Genomic DNA, 22,285 nt, shown 5'->3' on the forward strand with positions numbered 1-22,285 from the left:
CTGAACCCCAGGGAATTTTCTGATTTATTTTGGCTCTAAGGACTAAATAACTGCTCTAGGAGCAACTTGGATATTTGCGTTTAGCCACCAAAAGATCATTCATTGCAAAGAATTAAAAATAACAAGGAAATTGCATGGTTGGCAACATCTAGGCAACCTACATGCCTAAAAAGTGGCATTAACAACTTCTGTCAATCAGTATTCAAATTTATAGCAGTTTATGCCATGTGGAACTTTCCTTTAATGATGTCTTTATTAAAATTCCTGTATATTTGCACACAGAATATGTTATTCTTTACCAGAAAATCCTTCATAGTTTTGTTTTGGAATTAAGACAGCACAAGTAAATGGATGAACTAATGCAAAAGATGGACGAGCCTCCTGTGATACGGCCACACTGCAGGAGTTTAAGCTCGTTTTCATTCTAATCTGTACAAAACAGGGTCCGACTTGAGCGCAGTTTCAGGCTTTGCTTTTGTTCATTTGAGCAGCGCGGACGGCGCTGGAGCTGCTCGCTCGGGTGCTCGGCTCCAAGGGCAGCTTGGAAACAAGGCTTCTCTGCTGGCGCTTCAGCGCCCTCAGGAACCGACGCTGGCTTTTGCATTATTGCATCTGTATTTATTAGCATGAGTTGCAGCTGATTAGCAGAGCTGCTTCAAAAAGGTAGTTTATTAAAAATCACCAGTGCAATTACCAGTGCCTTTTAAGTATAATTTCTTTTTATCTTTTCAACCAAATTGAAACATGCATGCTATACCCTAATGAATCTAGTGTTTCAGGTTATATAGGTTTTTTTACCTTTTTTTCCCCTGTAGTAATGTGCTTGGCATACTCTCTAAAATAAATTAAATCTTCCTGCAGATCCACTGCCATTGATCTGACACCATTTTCAGAGTGTAGGGCACTGTTAATGGGGCAGTTTAAGGCATCATTAAAGTGACAATTGGCTTTTTCGCTGAATTTACCCTGCAAGACTGTATTACCAGTTTCAAATAATACTGTTTACTCAGATAATTTTAAAAAGACCTCATTTAAAAGAAGGTATAAAATATACAGGGCTGTTTCGACTATAGGAGTCCATATGTATCCTCTATGATTAATTCATGTAATCATAATATGTATTCATATATATTCATATAATAATCATATAATAAATAATATTCTAAATAATATATTTAATTTCATTCACTTTCATAGGAAAAATATAGGAATATATAAGAATTTTACTTATAACTGAACACATTTTAGTCATAGTGAGTCTGTAGTTTGTCATTAAATTCAAAAAAGGAAAAAAGCTTCAACTTGAAATGGTTAAAGCTTTATTATTATAGCTAATAGGAAGTATTAAAAATATGGAGGAAAATGTTAATGAGGACTAAAGCACAAACGTGTTATTGCTTGGCATTAGTGAATCTTTACCATACCACACCAAAATGGCAGTTTTGCTTTCAGGCAGCAGCTTCACACACCCAAAATCAGCACATTTTGAATATGAAACAGAGACATGCTCTTTTTTTTTCCCTTTCAGGTGTTAATAGGGTAATGTAAAAGCAGCCTGGCCTAAATCTGAGCGCTGTGTTTTTCTAGCCCCGGTGCATCTGTTATTGCCCGACTCGATTTGTGCTTCTCAGGCCAGCTAGAGGCCACGGCCGCGTGCAGAGGATAAGATAATCCCGTCCGTTTCTTGGCACAACCACAGTGCTGGCAAAAGCAGCCCTGGGGCTCAGCCTGTGGTTCCGCGGCCTCCCCGGGCTGAAGCTGTTCCCACCCCACCCATAAACCCTCCGGTCCTGCCTGCTTCTTGGCTCTGGGAAGGGAGGGGGATGTTGGAGCCACATCCCTGCTTTTGCCCAGCTCCAGCAGTGCTTGCTCTGGCACAAGGGAGAAAAGGGCGGGAGAGGAGATGTAAAATTAGCTTGGGAATATTCTTGGCACCACAAGTAGTTCTGTGGAATGGGAAGTAATCCTTCAGTACCAGTTTAAAACAGAAATTAAAAAATAGTCGCAAGTAATGTCAACAAGTTAAAAAAAGGCATCCTTCCATCTTCATTTGTTTTTCTAGGCAGTAGGGAGGAAAGATAAGAGTAATGAATGACTTGAAGGGGACTCCCTTCCCTCCCGAGAGCATAAAGACTTATATATTTCAATTATATGTTATCTTGATTTTCTGAAATAGCGATATCCATCAATACACATGGAGTTCTTTTTCAAAATGTTTCCCTTTCTATAACAAGGCTTTTTGTTTGTTTGCAGTAGCAGTCCTGGCCATTCGTATCTCTCTACATTTATGACTGTTTAGTAACATGTGCCAATAATAAAACTGGAGCTGATTGAATGCAGATTTCCTTGTTTCCAAATCTGCCATTAGATCAGTCATAGAAATGAGTTTTTGGGTAGATTATCAGGTATTTCACCTTCACAAAGTCATCTGACCTGTCCCTAAGCAGAAGTTAAACAGCTAAAGGTTTCTCTGACTATGTTTGCACATAGATCACTTCTGATTGTATAATACTGAACGTGGAATGTATAATACACTACAAGATGTAATTTAAATTAGCATGTTACAGGGAGGTCATCAATTTGGGATAGTTTTGAAGGAAAGCCTCAACATGAGTCTGTAAATGTCTTAGATTTTTATTTATGCTCTTTAAAACAGGGCAGAAGGTAAACACTTTTAAGAAATTATCAAAGAATAGTCAACTACTTACTGAATACTGCCTTTTTACTATGGGAGCACAAAACTTACAGTACAAATTTCTCCATATGTCTTGGATCCTCTGTTTTAATCTTTCTCTTTTTTTTTTTTCTGTATTGTAGGCTCGTTATAGGAAAGAGCAGACATTGCTTAAGCAGCTGCCCTGCATTCCCTTGGTAGAAAATCTGCTGAAAGATGGTACAGATGGCTGTGCTTTAGCAGCCCTGATCCACTTCTACTGTCCAGATATCATTAAATTGGAGGGTATGTGTCTTGCATGTCCTGTAAATACATGTGTATGATTGATGAAATGTCTTTATTTTATATCTGTAAAAGAGGATGCTAAGATATGTTACGCAGGAGATGTGATTTGAGTACAGTAGTGAGATGTTTAATATTTGTGCCTGTTTTTACTTTAAATGAAAGAAAACAAGATGCATTTCTGTATTTTCATTACTTTTACATTACTTTTACAGTAATATAAATGCACAAAGTTATTATATATCTGTGCATGTATTCTCTTTTGGTATTTGCCTTCATACTATAAGGCTTGAGACGTAGAAAAGTCAGTTTCTTGAGGCTGTATAAAAGCTTTCTTGGGAATCTGAGCAGGTAGGATGAGGATGAAGATGCAGAAGGATCATTTCTTTCTATTACAGATAGTCTAGCACTGTATAGCTGTGCTGCATGGTGAATATCTGCTCTGCATCCCCGGCCTTGAGTTCACTTGCTACTTAACTAACTATATCACTTAGAGAGAAAACAAAAACATAGCATCGAACATATGGGTGTTTTATGCTTCTATATAGTAGTTGGCTGCAGTGAAGAGCAGCCTCCTCATGTTCTTTTGTGGCATAGTTAAAGTCTTATCTTCCTCCTGGTATCCGTGAGCCTCACGTACTTGTAAAATGGCTTGGCAGGTAACACCCATCATTTTCTGCCTGTGTTCTGTCCGTGATACCTTTGATGTCGTGGGAACACTTTTACAGGAACAGTCTGAGAAACACAGGAATGTGAGCAAGGGAATAAGGCCTGCGGAGGGCCGAAATCTGAAATTCATGTGCACGGCCACTTTGCAGGAAGCTTCCTGCACAGTAGGTGCTGAAGATGAAAGATGCTGAAATTGCAGCCATTCACTGTGCTTTGGTCTGTGAATTAGAAAAATACAACTTCCAATTTACATAGGTGTTGCAGCCAAATATATACTGTTGCATCTCATTAGAGAAGAAGGGTTAAATGGAATCTGTGGTAGCACCTAGTTCCTTCTTCGTGTTTTAGCATGAGTGGCAGAAGGGGAATGCCCAAAGGATCTTGTGTATGTTGCAGGGCCATCTATATAATAATTCCCAACAGCCTCCTGCAGCATCTGATTCTCAGCCCAGTGAAATACAGCAAGGCCCCTGTCATCTTTGGAACCTTAGCTCTGATATTTTAGTTGAGGTGTCCTGACGTTGCCTTCCCTACAGATGCACAAATGTGTGCGAGCATCGTCATCTCTGAATAAATTTGAAGGTACACTGAAGCAACCAAGAGCACTAAGGCCTCCTCCACGGTATTTAAGCAATGACATTTTTGGTGAATGCTAAGCTTCATTGAGAGCTTGCTCTCTTTTGGAACTGATGAAGGAGGGTAAAAAGCACATGTGCATAAAAATGCATTAATGAGAAAATAAGCAACAACAACAAAAAACAAGAGTCCGGAATTTTCTGTAGTCTGGAATAGATGGTCTCTTTTCTACAAAATTTTAGCTTTCAAATTTAGATTTCCCTTTAGGAGTATTGAGCTAGAAAGGCCTTTCTATCTCAAACAATCCATAAATGTGCTGGATTATACAATCGGGATTATATAATCTCTCTCACAAATATACTGTGTTCCATATCAGTGCTGTCTAGCATTTCTACATCTATATCTTTAGACTGCTACAGAGTTCACTTCTTACATTATAATCTTATTCTTGTTTCCTACCTAAATGTACTTGGAGCCTGTCTAGGTGCATTTGTTATTCTTCCAGCAGAGCCCTTTGGGTTGAAGAGCTTTTCTTCACTGATGTCTATGTCTTTTATATACTCCGTTTCTTCTGATTGCCCAGGCTGGCTGAACCAAGTCTTTTCAGTCTCCCCTTCTGAAGTGGATTTCCATTCTCATCATTATTCTCCATAATCTTTCTATGTAACTATTCCAGTTTGGGATAATCTTTCTTGAATATGGGCAGGCAGGTGATAATTGTACACACAATTCCAAACTTGTACAATACTTCCCTGTCGCTGCTGGGAGTGCATTTCCTGAAACATTTTGTCATCTTGGTTGCTTTCTTTATTAGCTATGTGATGCTGAAAGCTCATTAAAAATCTTGACCCTGGCTGATGTTCAATACCCTTCTGCTCTTTACCATTTTCATCTGGTAAATCGCATTAGAATTTTGTTGGTTTCAAATGYCTGACTTGGCATTTTGTACTATTAAATTCAGTCTTATTTCTGTCAGTTAAAGAATTCATCTCCTGTACTGCGTGTACCGCAGTGATATTTATAAATCTTTCAGTTTGGGGCCTCTTTATCCTGCTAGCATCAAAGGAGGTTCCTTGTCTGGAGGAGCTCGTCTACTCCAAGCACTTCGGAGCTGTGATGCGGGGCTCTGTCACACACCATTGCTGCAGGAGTAAAACCTCATGCTTGCTCTGGGAGTGTATTCGTTTTCTTTTATTCACGTTTTGCTTTTTGAAAGGACTGTCTTTGTTCTAGGAAGTTATTACTGCTATTTAATCTTCCAGAAAGCAACTATAAAGAGACAAGAGAAGGTTACTCAGGCATATGTAGTATTCACAAGACACTGCACAACACTCATCCCTTCGCTGCTTCTGCTCTATTGCCTTTAAACAGCACTTGCAGACACAGAGAGGTACTAAGGCTCTATTAATGTGCCAGAGGCTTCTCCACCTTGTAAAGATCTGTATCGTGTGGTAGCACACATCTGAATACACAAAATGCGTGTATGAGACAGAAACGATGCTTCTTTTATTGGAGAATCCGGAGTTAATAGCATTAAAATGCAGTTTCAGGTCCCTGTGCAAAGGAAAGGAATTATTATAGGTAGGGAATTTTGTGGAAAAAAAGATACATTTCCTATTGTTATTTAATTAGAGAAAATATAATTGGAAAAAGGTCTGTTTTGATTAAATTTTTCCTTCTCTGAAAACAGTGGGATTTTTCAGCGTAGCCTCTTTTTTTTTTTTCGCATATGGCAAAGCAGAAAAAAACAGAGCAGTTTCCTATAAATAAAAATAAAACTCATGTTTGTAGAAATGTTAAGATAAAACGTAATGTTACATCTTAAGTCTTTGAAGTAGAAAAATCAGTCTCATGTTAAACAAGAAAATTGAAATTAAGTGGATGTTATCACAAAAATGTTTGGCAGTTGTTACGTGAGAAGTGCTGCTTTACAGATGTGTAACTATATGTAATCTTTACTTCTGTTACTTCCATCTAGATATTTGTCTGAAAGAGACCATGTCTTTGGCTGACAGCCTCTACAACCTACAGCTGATTCAAGAGTTCTGCCAGGAATACCTTAACCAGTGTTGCCATTTCAGTCTTGAGGATATGCTCTATGCAGCTTCTTCTATAAAGGTAAAAAAATAGAGCTCAAACTCTACTCTAATGCAACAGAAGCATTTTATTTAGCTTTTTCTTGCTTTGCTGCTTTACGGCTAAGTGGGAATTTTTATTGTGTCAGTTGCCACAACACAAACGTCAGCAGCATTTAGGACTTTGGGCAGTTGGGGTAGTCTGATGGTCTTTTAAAAACAACGCTTACATATATTACAGCCTTGATTTTGTGCAAAATGGTTTCTTTGTTAGTTGTAATATTTCAGAGCTTTCAGATGACAGAGTTTTGAAGTGTTGTTTCACAAAATGATTATTTTTATGCTTTTAGCCTTAAAGGTTTACAATTTTGTAAATGTGCTATGTTTTAAATAATCTAGGTTTTTTGGGTTTTTTTTTTCAGTTCACACATTTTTGGGGCATCCTTAGTAAAACAAAAATGTTTTTATGCCTGGACCGTTAATTAGAGCAGAAGCATTTCATTGAAAAATATGATGTTTTTGTGCCTAGACCCTTATTAGAGCAGAAGCAGATATTCCAACATAAGTAATTATTCGAACAAGTTAATATTATATTTTTAATCTTTTAAATTTTTAAATTTTTAATCTAGGTTTCCATCTTTTTGAGAAAGAGAAAAAAAATGTTTTGCCTGTTTTACGATTTTAAAGTCTGTGGAAAATCAAAGCATAATAGAATGTCTTTCCTAATTGCAGCTCTTTTCATTCCTGTATTTCTTCAAGACCTTTCCCCACATAAAACATCCTCCATTTGCTGTTCTCGTTGGCCTGCCCCTAGGGAGTGCCCTGTTGTTTTGGAGGAGTCAGCGTTCCCGGTGCAGATGCCGTGTAATTGGTTTGAGTCCGTGGGCCCACGGAGCGAAGGAGCTGCCAGGGGGAGTCAGGGCAGGACACGGGGCCGCCTGCGTCCCAGCTGCCTTAGGCTGCGCTAAATAGTTTGGCCACTATAATTGACTATATCTAAATATTTTAGCAGTGTTCCAGTGCCGCAGAGTTTACACTTCGAAAATGCTGCAGACTCATTAACTTTACTGTTTCTGAAGAGCGTCTTCAGAGAGGATTTAGTCGTTCACAGATTTAGAATATTTCCAGAACTGAGAAAGCCCTTTGTGATCGTGTTTTTACAAGTCACTGCGGTACGGGTGCCTATTTAGATGGAAATTCTACAAGAAAGACTGCCAAGTTTCTTCTTTAAACTTGGGCATGGAAACTCTGGCTAGCACTCTAAACTCTGTGCTTAGAAGTAATTTACTTTCAAAATAAATTCACAGTTAAAGGAGCGCTCTGTGAGCTTTCCACTGCATCTGCTGGGAATAACTTTTAGTGAATGTGTATATTCCCCTATGACTTTTATGTCACTTCATGTTGCTTCAAATGTTACTTCAAAGAAAAATTGATTGTCAATAGGTATTTTAAACGTACCACACACAAATGGTTACAGAAATCACCTTTACCTCATTCTAGAAAATGTATATAGTTTTGAATTGCAGAATTTCTAGCAAAATGCTTTTTGGGTGTCTGTGTCAATCAGCAGAAATCTGTTTATTTTCAGGTGTGGTAGGTGGCATGGGGGTGACACTGCACTTCGTTTAAAACTGTATCTATCTCTGATGTTGGTGACCGAAATAATAGAAAGAACCAGACTGGTGGTATGTTCCAGGAAGAAGTCTCAAGAGAAAATTAAGAGAAGGATTTTGGAATTACATGAGATGTTGTAGCAGATAGAACTGTCGATCTAGTTCTCTTACAGCACAGAGAAGAAATAGGCTTTGTCTGGATTTCTAGATAACTTTAATGTGTCCAAATCAAAAGAAGTCAGAAAGAAATTTGCTTGCCCCTTTTTTGCCACCTTCTCTTCCTCTAAGAAAAATGCATTTGAGAGGTTCATAATTAAGATCCTCGCTAAGGTAGGACTATATAGGTTAAAGAAAAGAGTATTTGAATGCATTCCATTATTGTTTGAGGCAGCAGGTGGGCCTTATGGTTTCTTTTTGTTTTACCCTGAGACAGGGAAATAACAAGCAGAGAGATGACCTAAAAAAAAAATAAATTTAAGGATCCTCCCTGTTTATTTAATGAGCAAAGTTGGATAACCTTTGTTTTCTTTTTGGTTGTGCCAAATCACTTTTTTCCTGTTTTTTTTCTTTTTTTTTTTTTTTTTCTTTTCTCTTTGCTAGGGACAAGTTTTACTGGGAGGCAAATACCAGAGAGGGAGATCTTAAACTAAAAAAATGTCGTGTTTACCATGGACGGGAGCTCACGTAGAAACTTGGCTGGGTTAATTGACACGTAGTTAATTATTACCTGCTATAAATGTTCCTATGGCTGAGCTTTTGGAAAGGTTATTAATTAAAAGAGTGGGCCCATTATCGCCAGCAGAAAACTATAGACACGTGGCATTACTCACTGCTCCCTTGCATGTGGACTATGCATCTTGTTCTTGCACTTAGGTGCTAATCCGAGCAGAGAGAGCAAGTTTTTAACCTTGCCAAAGCCCAGCAGGAAATGAAGAGAGACCCCAGGGCCACAGCTTCTCTTTTTTCTATCTCCTGCAGAATATCTGCTCAATTCAGTCCAGCCTTAGGATAAAATTGCACAAAAGGGAAGGGAGGAGGAAAGATGAGGGCAGAAAAGCAATCAAAGCAAAGACCCATTTTGTGTTTATTGCCTATATTTGTATTGTGTGCGAGTGGAGCTTCCCCTTCGGTGCAGCTCAGGCCGTGAGCGCTTTGCCGATGAGCTGCTCACCCGAAGTCCCCACGACAGCCCCTATGGCCTCTGTAAGGGCCTGGAGGAGCAGCTGTCGGGGATCTGGCTCCTCGCTGCTGCCTCTGGATCGCTCCGCATCAGCAGCCAAGAGAGATTCAGCAAGGAACCAGGGCTGTATGACAGCAGGGCCCCTCCTGAGAGGCACCAGATGTTTCTCACCCCTGCTTTGAAGGGAAGCAGGATTGATTCCTGTCGCTGGTGTTAATTGGGATGTCATGACCCTCTGTTGCTGTGCTGGGAAATGAGGTATATTGGGATTTTCAACTCGAGTAGTTGTGGTAGGAGACACGATGAGCCTGTAGCGCGTGGATCGTGCACAGAGGTGTAATTTAGGCTTGTCTAAAGAGTGTGAAACACCCATTTTCATCAGTTCGGACACATGAATTGCATAGCACATAAACATTTGGTTTGCATGTCCTGTAAATTCCTTCCCTAGCCTACTGAATAGGGACTGTAATGTGTTTCCCAGTGTATTTTTATAATCATTTTGAGAAAATTGCTGATATGAATATGACTGCACTTCAAGCTGCTTATAAATGGTTCGTGTATTTGCGTTTTATTTAGTTACGTATTGGTAAGTAGTTATTCTCAAAATGTGCAGCTTTGAAACCCATAAATATGAAAGGGGATGTAATTTAAGTGTCAAGATTGCTCATACAATTCCTGTGTTTTCCCACACTGACTTTCCATGGTTTATGTTGTTTTAGCTAGTTTGATTTAAAATGTCATCTTGCTCCTGAAATAGTGGAGGAGGGAATAGAGATATTCAAGGAAAACAAAGTTTCTGTTTCATATAGATTCCTATAAAGCAAGCTAGCTCATATCTGCCTTGAATACAGAAGGAAATAGTAACTTACGGTTTCATAGTCAGAATGGGGATATTATGTTTTTTGTTTTATTTTTTCAAAAAAGCTCTTCCAAAATCTGATAGGCAATAGCACTTTTATTGTACTGTGCCAGAAGATAAAATAAGTAATAAGTTTACATTTTAGTACATCGAGCAGCCTGCAGTAAGGTGGAGATATAAGACAGAAAAAATTCAAGCAGGCTGTTGAGCAAATGGAAGTTAACGTGAAGCTGCAAGGCTGCCATCTGCTGCCCAATGTTTTTAATCAGGATGAACTGCATTTGCAGCTTATAATTTCTTTTAAATGCCTTTAAAATACTGCTATGCTTCGGAATAGTTCTGTATATGAGCGCACATGGTAATCATGTGACGATACTAAAAGCTCAGTTGGTATAATCAAGGCAAAATCCCTGGAAATAACATTATTTTATTTCCACAGCATTATTTTGTATGGCTACAGACCCACAATATTTTTTTCCAGAAAAGAATAGTTACTGATCTTCTGCCTTCCCTTTTGATGATTATTATAAACATCCCCTTCTGACTGCAAATCACTTGAGAGAAAGGGTGGTTTCCAGGTTGCCCTTGTGTGTCGTGCTGTGTGACAAGCAGCTCTCTGCTGCTTCCTGAGGTTCCCTCCTGTTCCAGGGAAGTGCAGCGAGAAAAGCAGCCCCAGGCTTGGCTTGGGTTTGTCGCTGGGAAGGCAGCGCCCGCCTCCCCGTCCTGCCAAGGATGGAGCAGGATACGGAGCAGAAAAGGCAGCAGCAGGATCGGCGCCTGCAGCAAGCGACATGGTTAAAGTCTGGGTTTATATATTGAAGTATAAATTGAATGCCACGAATGCACAGAACATGAGCTGTGCCTCAAAGTTTATTCGTAGCCAGCGATGCCCAAAGGCCTGCAAGGATTAAATGGGTGCATTCAGACATGTGAAAATCATCTCAGCCAGTGTACTGATTGAGCTGAAGCATAGGGCTGTGTGTCTGTGTTACATGCAAAACAATTTTTTAAAAGGAAAAAAAAAAAAACCCACTAGGCCTCTGCATCTCCGTGAAACATCTAAGCTAGCCTAAGTTTTAACCGACTGTGCAGCCAGCAGTTTCATTTTTTCCTTCAGTAAGTACTGCCATGGTGACTTTGGAAACACAAGGCTGCCTTTCATTAGCTCGGGACTGCCCGACAAATCTTCTCCAGAAGAATCCGAGGTCTTCATGAAATAATCGTACTATTAAACACAGCTTTTCAGCACAGAAAGAAAAAAGGGAATGTTTAAATACACTATTCGTTCATACAACTCCAAGCTAGGAATGGAATGTTTTATGATTAATTATTTATGGTAAAATACATTAAGCTAAAGTTGTAAAAATATAGTAAAGTAGTAAAAAATGTAGTAAAAATGAGTTAAGTAGTAAAAATGAGGAGAGGGAAGAATGGAAAGCATTAATGGTGAATATAAGAAAAATTATATTTTCTTCTGAAAGGTAGGTCTTTTTTCTCTATGTATATTGCTTTCCTAAGGGATTCGGCATGTGATACCGAAGTGCTATGTAGAATATTTTGTTTGAATGGAAAAGATCTTGTAAATTTTTCCTCATTCAATTACTGTTGTGCTGACTGAGCAGAGACAGGGTTTTTTCCAGTCTATTTATAACTCATGTTTAATAACTGTGGTAACATCTGGTATCTCTTTATCTACTACAATCTTTGAGCAGTTTTCACTCCAAGAGTATCTTATCCCCGGAGGTATCACCCATGGAAGACCACTTTTACACTTAGATTTCTTTCCACCTGTGACTCCATTGATAGCAGAAGACTTCCAGCCCTGTAGGTGTCTGAACCAACCAGAAAATGTTTTCATTCAAAAACAACACCAAAAATATTCAAATGGGACCTCTGTACCACGGTTTTAATTCCTCAGGACTTGTCTTATTTTTGTTAGAGAACTGCCAACTAAACCATTTTCTGTGTTCTTGCAACTCTGCAGTCTGTTAGCTGATGTTCAGCATGCTCCGTTCCTGTAATAGCCTTCAGAAAAGAGCTGACACCTACATTGGTATGTAGGTTGTTTTTTTCCCCACAGAATTCGGTGGAATTGAATGAGTACATTATTTGTAAGTCTAAATTAATTTCTTTTTTAAGACTTTACATGAGTGCTATTTCAGGACCCCAGCTGCAGTTCTTAGTCTGTAACAAGATTTTCTTGGAGCCGAATGCAGCCTTTATTGCTAACAAGGTGCTGGAAATCAGAAAAATCTCCCTGGTTAGGCAAATATAGTTCATATGTATGAAGAGGGCACTATTAATACCTCTTCCAACAAAGTATGTTCTTTAGCACATAGAAAATGTAGCAGCAATCTCCCTTCTAAGGAGTCCAATAAAAACTACCGCAATCACACCTGCTTCTCACTGCAGCGGCAGGAGCAGATGCCCAAGAAAGGCCAGAAGTTTCTTCAAAACTTTTCCCTGAAACAAGTATTTAAATAAATTCTCCTTTTCCTGAGAGACTATTTTCACCTATTTTTATTCCTGAAGAATAAAACGGTTATTGTGTGATAGTTTACTGTAAAAAATACCCTCTTTGTAAAGCACAGAATGGTTTATTAGACCATAACTGTGTTGGGGGCACCAGGAATGCCAAATCCCTTCTGTAGGTACATTAAGGCTGTAAGACTGGTTAAATCTTTGGAGCTAAATCCTGCGTTCAAGTTCTGACTGGCCTGCATTGAACAAATGTTAACGATGATTTTAAAGGTTTGTAAATTAGGTTAAATTTTCACAAACCTGGCAGAAAGGACTTGTCTGACACAAAGCTCTGAGTCACATTATATCGGTTCCAAGTCATCCCACCTGAGCATATGGGCATTACGAAGAATATCAGCCAAAATGCTTACGATCTGGTCAAATAATACACATTTGATAGTTGGTGTTATGGAAGATAGGTCTGTGCGTCTGTTACTGATCTGATATTCTAAGTAATCAGGAGAGAGGAGAATGGAAACACATGTGCTGAATGTTATGCCACCCATCTTTTTGCAGTTATGACTTTATATCTTGGCATAAATTTATCTTTTTCTTTTTTTCCTTCTCTTCTGTAGAGCAACTACATGGTGTTCATGGCAGAACTGTTCTGGTGGTTTGAAGTGGTGAAGCCGTCGTTTGTACAACCTCGTGTTGTTGGGCATCCCCAAGGTAGTTATATTAATGATTCTTTTTAATAAACATATATTTTTAATAGGCATGTGTTCAAATTACCATTGTCTTCACAAATATAGTATACATACCAGTTAACAGGATTTGGATATGGATACCACCCCCTCAGAGAAGGAGAAACCTATTTTTTCTCCATGTTAATCTTCACATCTCATTAATCATAAGTAGATTGTGTTATTACAAAAAGAAATCTTTGGAATCACTGTAGTATAATCATGTGAAAACATTCGTAACATAAACAAGCAATGACAAATATAAGAGCCAAGAACAACATTTAGCCTGAGGCACTTGTATTGCTGAGAAAAAGGTAGAAGGGGAAGAACCAGGAATCTGGGAAGTGGGCAGACTGTCATTTCAGGCATGCTACTTGCATCAGGATGCAGGGACACAGTCTTTTGTCAGAAAAAATAAGGTGGATTTGGAGATGTGTTAGTGCAGAGTCATGGCAGCCTTCACACATTGATGCCATGACTGTCTCTCTTAGGGCCAGTAACATGTTCCCGTAGTGTGGATTTTTACACTTCTTTTTCTCTGTTCATTTGCTTTGTAACATATAAGCTATATAATTTAAAAATCATATACTTTTCTGACTAATTTAACATATTGTTAACTATTAAAGCATGTGGCCCAAATAATACTTCCTAGCTGCAAATGTTGATTTGGGCATTTAGACAAAGAAAAAGGTTTTAATCAGAAATTTTTGCTTTAAAAAATCTTCTACACTTCTCATTTTCTTTCAGTATTTATTATTTGTCTTCTCTTTGTCATTTTTTCATTCCTTATTATCCTAATTGATGCCAATAAAGGAACTTTTGGTAAGCCAAGCTGAAAGAAAGTGACTTTTTCTTAATTTAAAAAGTAGAACCAGTGAAAATTCTTTAAGTCTTTAGAAATGATTACTTTAGATTATTTCAGACAGCTTTTATAATTTAGATTTTAACTGAACATGAAACTAGAAAAATAACTTGAGCTTTGTTCTTCCTGGCAGCTGAACCTAGAAAAGATGCCTCTTCTGCTCACAGTTTGAATGCAAACAGAAGACATTATGCAGATGGACCTTGTGGTTCTGACTTAGCCAGGTAATGGCAGAGTCATTGGTGCCATTTCCCAATCTATTTAAACACAATTTTTACTAAATTTTGATGCATTTTTGTCATGTTCAAGGATTGATTTACCAAATATAGTAATTACAGTTTGGGGAGAGCAGGGTCCTGTTGCTTGGCAAGCAGTGTGTAGCTAGCTCTGCTCTATTTTATGCAACTAAAAGCTTGTCAGAACCGTTCTGCAGTTTGGCGAGCTGGGGCTGCATTACCTGTCTCGCCGTGCTCTGCTCTCCGGTCGGGATATTCACCTGTAGACAAGCCTGTGTTTGTTTATCCAGCTTCTCCAGGAGGATTTCACTGAAAGCCCAAACTTCTGTCAAATTTGCTGCATTCTGTGACATGTACTAGAATGGCTTAGTACTGAAATTGGGTGCATTAATTGTTTACCCACCATGAATAGAATTGTTACTGTCATTCCCTCTAAATCCCAAGGAGGGTTTTCAACTCCAGGGTATTGTTCCTATAACATAATTTGAGAATCTTAGTAGAATTTTGAAGGTGAAGATCTAAGAGTTGTTCTCTTGTGGTTGTAATAGCTGTTTAATAGCCACAGTTTGGGGTCCTGGACCAGCTGTCCTTTAATGATCCTGTATTATAATAAAGTCTGCAGAAGACTTAATTATGTGAATGTCACTTGGCTACACTGTTAAGCAAGACACAGCCTAGCACATAAACCTGCTACCACTCACATCCTTGACTCTAGGTATGTTTGAAAGCTCCAAGATGCACTCAAGATGTATTCAAGTCCAAAACCAGCCAGAGTTAGGACATGCGTTACTGGATGCTGGTCTCACATTGTGCTACCGCATTTTAAAACCTTATTTGGGTTTACAGTTTGAAATGTTTTGTAACACAGTAATCTCAAAGGGTTACTTAAATGTAGGCATTCAAAGCAGTGAAATAACTTCTTCAGGAAAGAAAAAAGCTCATGAAATACTGAGTGTGTGTGAATTACTGACTGAAAAGCTGGGGCCAAGAACTACAAAATCTAGCATGATTATATTAGCACTTAATATCATGAAGGTTAGATAAGGTAAAATAAACACTTCTGTTATGATGAACTTCCCAGCTATCGTGAGTGTCAAGGATCCAGAGCATCTGCTTTGACTGTATTTTGCTTTGTGTGCATTTTTTTGGTAAATATAAATAAAACATTGTTTTTGGTATTGCTGTTACAGTTTTAGAAGCAGTATAAAATGTCCTTTTTCCTTTGTGTTTCCTAGCTGGTCATGGTACTGATAGCAAGCAGAAATTGCATGTTCAGCCTTCATTAGTCTTTGTTTTGGCAGGGGAAAGAGCCTTCCAGTGGTCTGACGGGAGCAGAGCACATGGGGGAGTTAGCGTTACATTATATTTAAAACGTAGGGCCAAAGATTTATTCATTTGTGCATGACCTGACACAGAGGAAAGGGAAAAAATGAGCATTTTAACTGGTTATCTAGCAAACATTTGATGTCCCTTTTGGAAGGGAGTTCTCAAAGCAGAAACGGAAATGAAGTGCATAGGGTTTATTATTATTATTATTATTATTACTACTATTTTCCCAGGTTGAGGGATGAAATTTTGAATGGAGGTTTTTCTTGCAAGATAACTTTAGAAATGTTGCGGCTGTGACTTAAATATCTCTAATACTGCTCGGGACTGAAAAAAGGGATGACATGCTTGGGAGTGCACTGTTCATCTCCAAGAACAAAATTCCCAACATAAAAGGATTTCATCTAGCATGTTTTGAAGTGTGGCTACTTGAAAAGTATTTTAACATATATATGCGTATGTCTGTGCATGTATTTTTGTTGTTCTAATCTTGAAGTACCTGGATCAATTCACTGAATTATGTGGAAATCTCTTAGGACTAAGGGCAGTAGGAGCTACCTCATTTTGTTCATATTTATGTTTATTTTGTTGCCAAAATCAAACCCAAAAATGAGAATGTTCCAGTAGTAGACTTCTCTAGGAAGACAATGAACTCTCCACTTTTCCACCACAAAAAAATCTGGTTTTGTGTTGGCCCAGGATGCAAAGTCTGGTTGCCCTTTTGTAATGTGGCTTTTGATGTGTTACTTTTAATGTCTCTTGCTTTATAGATTGGGAAGTCCGACTTATGCTCCATCCCATCAACTGCATACACCCCAGCAGCCTTATTCTTCTGTTCCAGGTAATAACTTGTGAATGGGTGGAAGGGGAAATGAGACAAGGTGCTTTCTTCTGAGTAAATATTTAAATTGTTAATATTTCTTCAAACACTATTTGTGCACCAGTCGCTGGAAGAGGCATGCATGAAAGGCCAAAGAATGAGTTCTGTAACTTAGAACGTACACAGAAGTGAATTTGTTTGTACTTCTTAAGTTGTCTGTATTTTTTTCTATTTTGATTGTGTGAAACATAGCTTGCAACAATTATTTGTAGCATAAATCATAATGTAAATTTATTCAATTATAAATTACTTGAAGGATGATGGATATAATGTATGTACAGGATGAAGTTGATTAACTTGGTCAGTTTTTATTCTCAATATAAAAGCAGTAAATTAAAATTAAGCTTATTTGCCATTGCAGTGTTCTAAATACTGAAACAAACCAATTTACTAAACCAGCAGAAGATTATGTTAAAATGCTTCTTGAAGTTACTTACCTTGGTTTGTGTTTTAATTTCACATAGGCATCATCAGAAGGTCCTCATCAATGTCTTATGTGGATGGGTATGTGGGAACATGGCCCAAAGAGAAAAGGTGGGTAATCTTACCATAAGGTTTGGTTACAAAGCCATAATTATGTGCTGGTCATACACTGTAATAAACTCCATATAGTTTGGATTTTTGGAATCCTTTAATATGGATTAATGTGTTTTTTTAACATGAAAATGAGCTGTTCTTGGTCTGGGTATCTGAGTAGCTGGTGTTACATAAGCTTACACTGAAACATCTAAATCAACTAACAGCGATCACTGTAGTAATGAACTCAGGATGGTTGCAATTGTATTATTTTGTGGATAAGAAAAACAGTCAGGTTAGATGATTTGCTTTTCAATTACACTAGTCACAACCTTTTAAACTGTTGCATGAAAACTATATGTAAACTAGTGATGGATTATTCAGTAAATTGTGTGTCTTTTCTCACGTTCTGATGTAGTGAGAATTCTGATGTAGTATGCCAGTTCCCACATTCCTGAGTTAAACTCAGGACACTCTTTGTGATAATCACAAAATAATTAAAAAAAGGGAAAAAAAAAAAAAAAAGAAAAGGAGGGATGGTTATACAGAAAATATTGTTATATTCTATTTAATTGTTCATTTAAATCTATTGCCTTCGCATATGAAGCTAATTAAAGTGCAGTACACAAAGCATTTTATTTAATACTGCAACTTTAAAATTATTTTAAATTTGTGAATATTTTAGTATTAATCTTGAGTTTCTGAGTTATTTTCTTTATTCTAATCTCATTTAGGTCATCACTACATGGAGTTTCATTTGACATTTCTTTTGACAAAGAAAAAAGTGTTCCAGTATCTACTCCAAACAGAGGAATTACTAGATCTGTGAGCAATGAAGGCCTTACACTAAATATCAACCGCATGCCCAAACATATTAGAAAAAATCTGTCCTTCAAGCCAGTAAATGGAGAAGAGGAAAATCAAGATATTGAAGAAGAAAAGGAGGTGATATCTCATAAAGATGCCAAGGCTGTCACCACAAATCAAAGAAATGCCAATGAGAGCAGCCACTACCGGTTTCCAAATGGAGCTCTGCAAAACAGAGCAGTTTTGGATGATTTTGGCAATCAGATTGAGACACCAAGCATTGAGGAGGCTTTGCAGATAATTCATGACACTCAGAAATCTCCCCGAGTTATCCAGCAAGACCAAATCACAAATGGCTTTTTTCTTCACAATCAGGAAATGAGCATCTTAAATTCAAATATTAAACCAAATCAACCTACCCCTGATATAGTTGCAGATTCAAAAGGTGCTCTGAGCCCTGTGACTGACAATACAGAAGTCGATACGGGAATACATGTTCCGTCAGAGGATATCCCAGAGACTATGGATGAGGATTCCTCTTTGAGAGATTATACTGTAAGCATGGACTCTGACATGGAAGAACCATCTAAATTTCTTCAGGATTATGACATCCGAGGTAACCATCACAGAGATCAACTAAGTCCCTGTCCCAGCTCAGTAAGTACCAAATCACAGGCAGGCAGCAGTGCTTCTTCAAGCTCAGGGGTTAAAATGACTAGCTTTGCAGAGCAGAAATTCAGGAAGCTGAATCACACAGATAGCAGGAGCAGTGGAAGCAGTTCGCAGAAAACCACACCAGAAGGGTCTGAGCTGAATATTCCTCATATGGTTGCTTGGGCTCATATTCCCGAGGAAACATCTGTTCCTCAGGGAAGAGACACTACACAGTTACTGGCTTCTGAAATGGTGCACCTTAGGATGAAGTTGGAGGAGAAGAGGCGAGCCATTGAAGCACAGAAGAAGAAAGTTGAAGCTGCCTTCACTAAGCAGCGGCAGAAAATGGGAAGAACGGCATTTCTTAATGTTGTGAAAAAGAAGGGTGATGGAGTGTCACCTCTCCGAGAAGAAGCAGCAGGAGCTGAAGACGAGAAGGTATTCACCGAGAGTAATCGATTGAAAGAAAAGGAAAGTCAAAAAACAGATGAACAAAGCAGTAAGGCTTCAGAAGTAATAAAAGAAACCCCTGAAAGTGCCCACAGCAAATGGTTCAAGTCTCCTGCTACGCCAATGGATTCTGAAAAGCCGTGGAATTTAGCAAGCCCCGCAGAAGAAAATTTTAATGAAGGAGACATCTTAGAGTATACAAAATCTATTGAAAAACTGAATTCTTCCCTACACTTCCTACAACAAGAAATGCAACGTCTGTCTCTTCAACAAGAGATGCTGATGCAGATGAGAGAGAATCAGGCTTGGGTTATTTCTCCTCCTCAGCCTTCTCCGCAGAAACAGATTCGGGAGTTTAAATCTTCATCGAGGCAAATGGGAACTCCATCTCCCATTGCATCTTTTGCACAGGATTCGCCTCGCTCTACACATCAATCGCCACAGTCTTCTAACAGGAAGAATGCTTCTTTCTCTGTTAAAATGCAAAGGACTCCTAGGCCAAATGAATTAAAAATAACACCTTTAAATCGGACCTTGACTGCCCCCCGCTCTGTGGATAGCCTGCCTCGTTTGAGAAGATTTTCTCCGAGTCAGGTTCCCATTCAGACTAGATCATTTGTTTGCTTTGGAGATGATGGTGAACACATAGATGAACCTCAGTTAAAGGGAAATCTTTCGAAGGAAGTCAAACCTACAGAGGAAGTAGCAAAAGAAGAAGGACCAAAAATTTTGAAACCATGCGATCAGAAGTTGGAAGAAAAGATTAAGCCTCTTGAATCTAATGTTTCTGAAGTATTATCTCAGCCCATTACAGAAACTGTCTGCCTCACCCCAAATGAAGAGCAGCTAAGCCAACCAGTTTTACCAACAACAGCTCCCAAAACAGCAAGCTTAATTGAAGTTTCTCTGTCAGATTTGAAGCCACCAGAAAAAGCTGAAGTATCTGTTGAGAAATATGAAGGTGAGAGTGATAGAGAACAATTTGAGGATGACCAGAAAGTGTGTTGTGGATTCTTTTTTAAGGTAAGCAAACTAAGTGGATATTTGATTACTCCTCAGTTTTCTTTGAAAGGGACCTTCTTAGTTCAGTGATGACTGTTGAGGCCAAAACAGCTGGTTCTGCTGCTCTAAATTGCAAGCGTGTCTTTTGCCCTTGTCGTAGGAGCGGTCAGATTGGAGCGCTTGGCAGTTTCGATAAGGAAAATGCTTGCTGAATGTAGATTAATTTTTAATATGTTAGTGCCCTCAGTTAAATGTACTCACATCCTCTCCCTCACCTTCCTGTCCCACTCTCTGGAATTGAAACGGAAACCTGTAAAGTACAAATTTAAATACGAGCTTGTAGAGTACTTTGTGTGTGTTGAATGGCTCTGAATTGCACTTTCTCCCTCTTTCGGCTAGCTGAAGGACTGCACTCCTCTAAGACTCGTTTTTGAAGTTGGTATTTGAGAACACTCCTGATTGCCTTATTAAATAGTTTTAGGCAGACTTTTACCTATAACACATATTGTAAGAGAGTAGTGTAGCCCTGAAAGCCATCGAGATTCTGAATTTCCGTCTTGGAATTCCCCAGAATCTTGCATCATATTTCTGAGATGTGTCTGCTTGTCTGAGAGTGTTCCTCCGTGGTAACAAAGCCCCAGCACAGGTTACTCTCATGTGCTGCTTAGCTGCTGCATTTTCTGATGAGTTACCGCCATGCTCAGACACGTGGAACCTTCTGAAGCTCAATACAGGAGTGTGGGATCTGATTCCAATCTAGAATATTTCACCCAGCTAGTTTTCATATCAGTGTTAACCTTTATGTTTGACTTAAGAAGGAAAAAACTCCTTTATGAGAAATGTTAATAGTCTTAATAGAAATCTTGTAAAATAAGTTTATTTCAAATACTATAGAAGTATTTTAGAATATTGCAACTCAGACTAGAGAATTAAACTTTTAATGACTAAGCATCGTTAGTTGCTGAATTCACAGATCTTAATATTTTTGTGACCTTTTCCTCCAAATCCTGTTGCTGCTAGGATGATCAAAAGGCAGAAAATGATATGGCAATGAAACGAGCAGCGTTACTGGAGAAGCGTTTGAGAAGAGAAAGAGAGACTCTGCTTCGAAAGCAGCAGCTGGAAGCAGAGCTAGAGCATAAGAAGGAAGAGACGAGGTAAAACTAACCACCTGTCTTGATCCGAATGATTAGAAACAGTGAACATAAAAATGTCTGCTCTGCTTAAAAGCTGTAACTTCCCTGTCAAAAATGACAATCTTAATATGCAAGACTCATTATCCCTAAAACCACGTGCGCTAAAGAGTGCGGCTGAAGGCAGATGCCAGCTAGTGCAGTGAAATCAGCAGGTGGCATCAGCCTGTTATTCAGCCTCAATATGAGCCCTGCTGCCTTCAGTGAAACTCCTCTGAGCACTGCTCATACCTGTGCAGCGTATTCTGAGGGAGGGTTTATCACTTTGCGCTTCGTGCACAAAATACCACTCAGCTAATATTGGTGATATTGTTTTTTCTAGTAACATCACCCCAAAGACTTTATCTGAAAAGAGTAAGTCTCCATTACTGATGTCTGAGAATTGTAAAGTTCCAAAAATCTAATGTCCACTGGTAATGTGATAGTTAGAAATGTTGGCTTGGAAAGTTTCTACCATTTCATTTATTTGCTCATCTATTTAGACGCAAAACAGAAGAAGAACGTCAGAAGAAGGAGGATGAACGAGCACGGAGAGAATTCATTAAGCAAGAATATATGAGAAGGAAACAGCTAAAGCTTATGGAAGAAATGGATACAGTCATAAAGCCACGTTCCCTTTCAATCAAACAAAAAAAGCCACGTCCAAAATCTATTCATAGAGATCATATTGAATCACCTAAAACACCAGTCAAAGGTCCACCAGGTAACAAATATTCATGTGAAAAGAGTCTGTTCATGCTAAAACACCAGCTTGTTTTTTTGTTACTAACAAGCACATGCATCTGTTAGTGTCTTGTGCTAAAATGAAGCTGCATGTGACTAAATTGGAAAGCAAAATTTGTAAATAGAAATGAAAAGATGAATGTCACTTAGGAGTTATGCTTGCATGCATATATATCAACAACCCAGAAGCTTAACTGTATGAAAACCTAGCAGAAGCATGAATATACGTGACTTAAGTTTCATACACTCATGTATTCTTCAGTCACTAATCTCTTCTTGCACCTATAGAGCTAAGAATGAATAACACTTGGGAGATAAGACAATGATAAATAAAATGGTTGACCCTAAGGTAAGAGTACTTAAGCTCCTGTGTGTTACAAACGGAGTTAGAAAAAGTTACCTTTATATTTTTGTCTTTCACTCACTCACCTACTGCATGGATAGCTAAGAGCCCAGCTGCAGTAATCTGAAAAAAAAACAGCCTTCTGTTAGATATGAAATAGCT

The 22,285-nt window shown here is 38.5% G+C and overlaps 1 protein-coding gene across 4 annotated transcripts in view; it reads left to right on the top strand.

The window, feature by feature from the left end:
* Positions 1-22,285, top strand: part of CAMSAP2 (calmodulin regulated spectrin associated protein family member 2) — a 66,920-nt gene that overhangs the window by 38,445 nt on the left and 6,190 nt on the right. For all 4 annotated transcript variants that reach the window (XM_026043845.1, XM_026043847.1, XM_026043848.1 and 1 more), the window contains 9 exons: positions 2,818-2,959; positions 6,180-6,319; positions 13,024-13,117; positions 14,127-14,217; positions 16,326-16,396; positions 16,900-16,969; positions 17,686-19,885; positions 20,885-21,021; positions 21,540-21,760. In XM_026043845.1, the coding sequence (XP_025899630.1) occupies positions 2,818-2,959; positions 6,180-6,319; positions 13,024-13,117; positions 14,127-14,217; positions 16,326-16,396; positions 16,900-16,969; positions 17,686-19,885; positions 20,885-21,021; positions 21,540-21,760 (3,166 nt within the window). The remainder of the gene's footprint in view (positions 1-2,817; positions 2,960-6,179; positions 6,320-13,023; positions 13,118-14,126; positions 14,218-16,325; positions 16,397-16,899; positions 16,970-17,685; positions 19,886-20,884; positions 21,022-21,539; positions 21,761-22,285) is intronic.

Source organism: Nothoprocta perdicaria, unplaced genomic scaffold (genome assembly GCF_003342845.1).
Source record: "Nothoprocta perdicaria isolate Ctin4 unplaced genomic scaffold, notPer1 scaffold_34, whole genome shotgun sequence".
Lineage (NCBI taxonomy): Eukaryota > Metazoa > Chordata > Aves > Tinamiformes > Tinamidae > Nothoprocta > Nothoprocta perdicaria.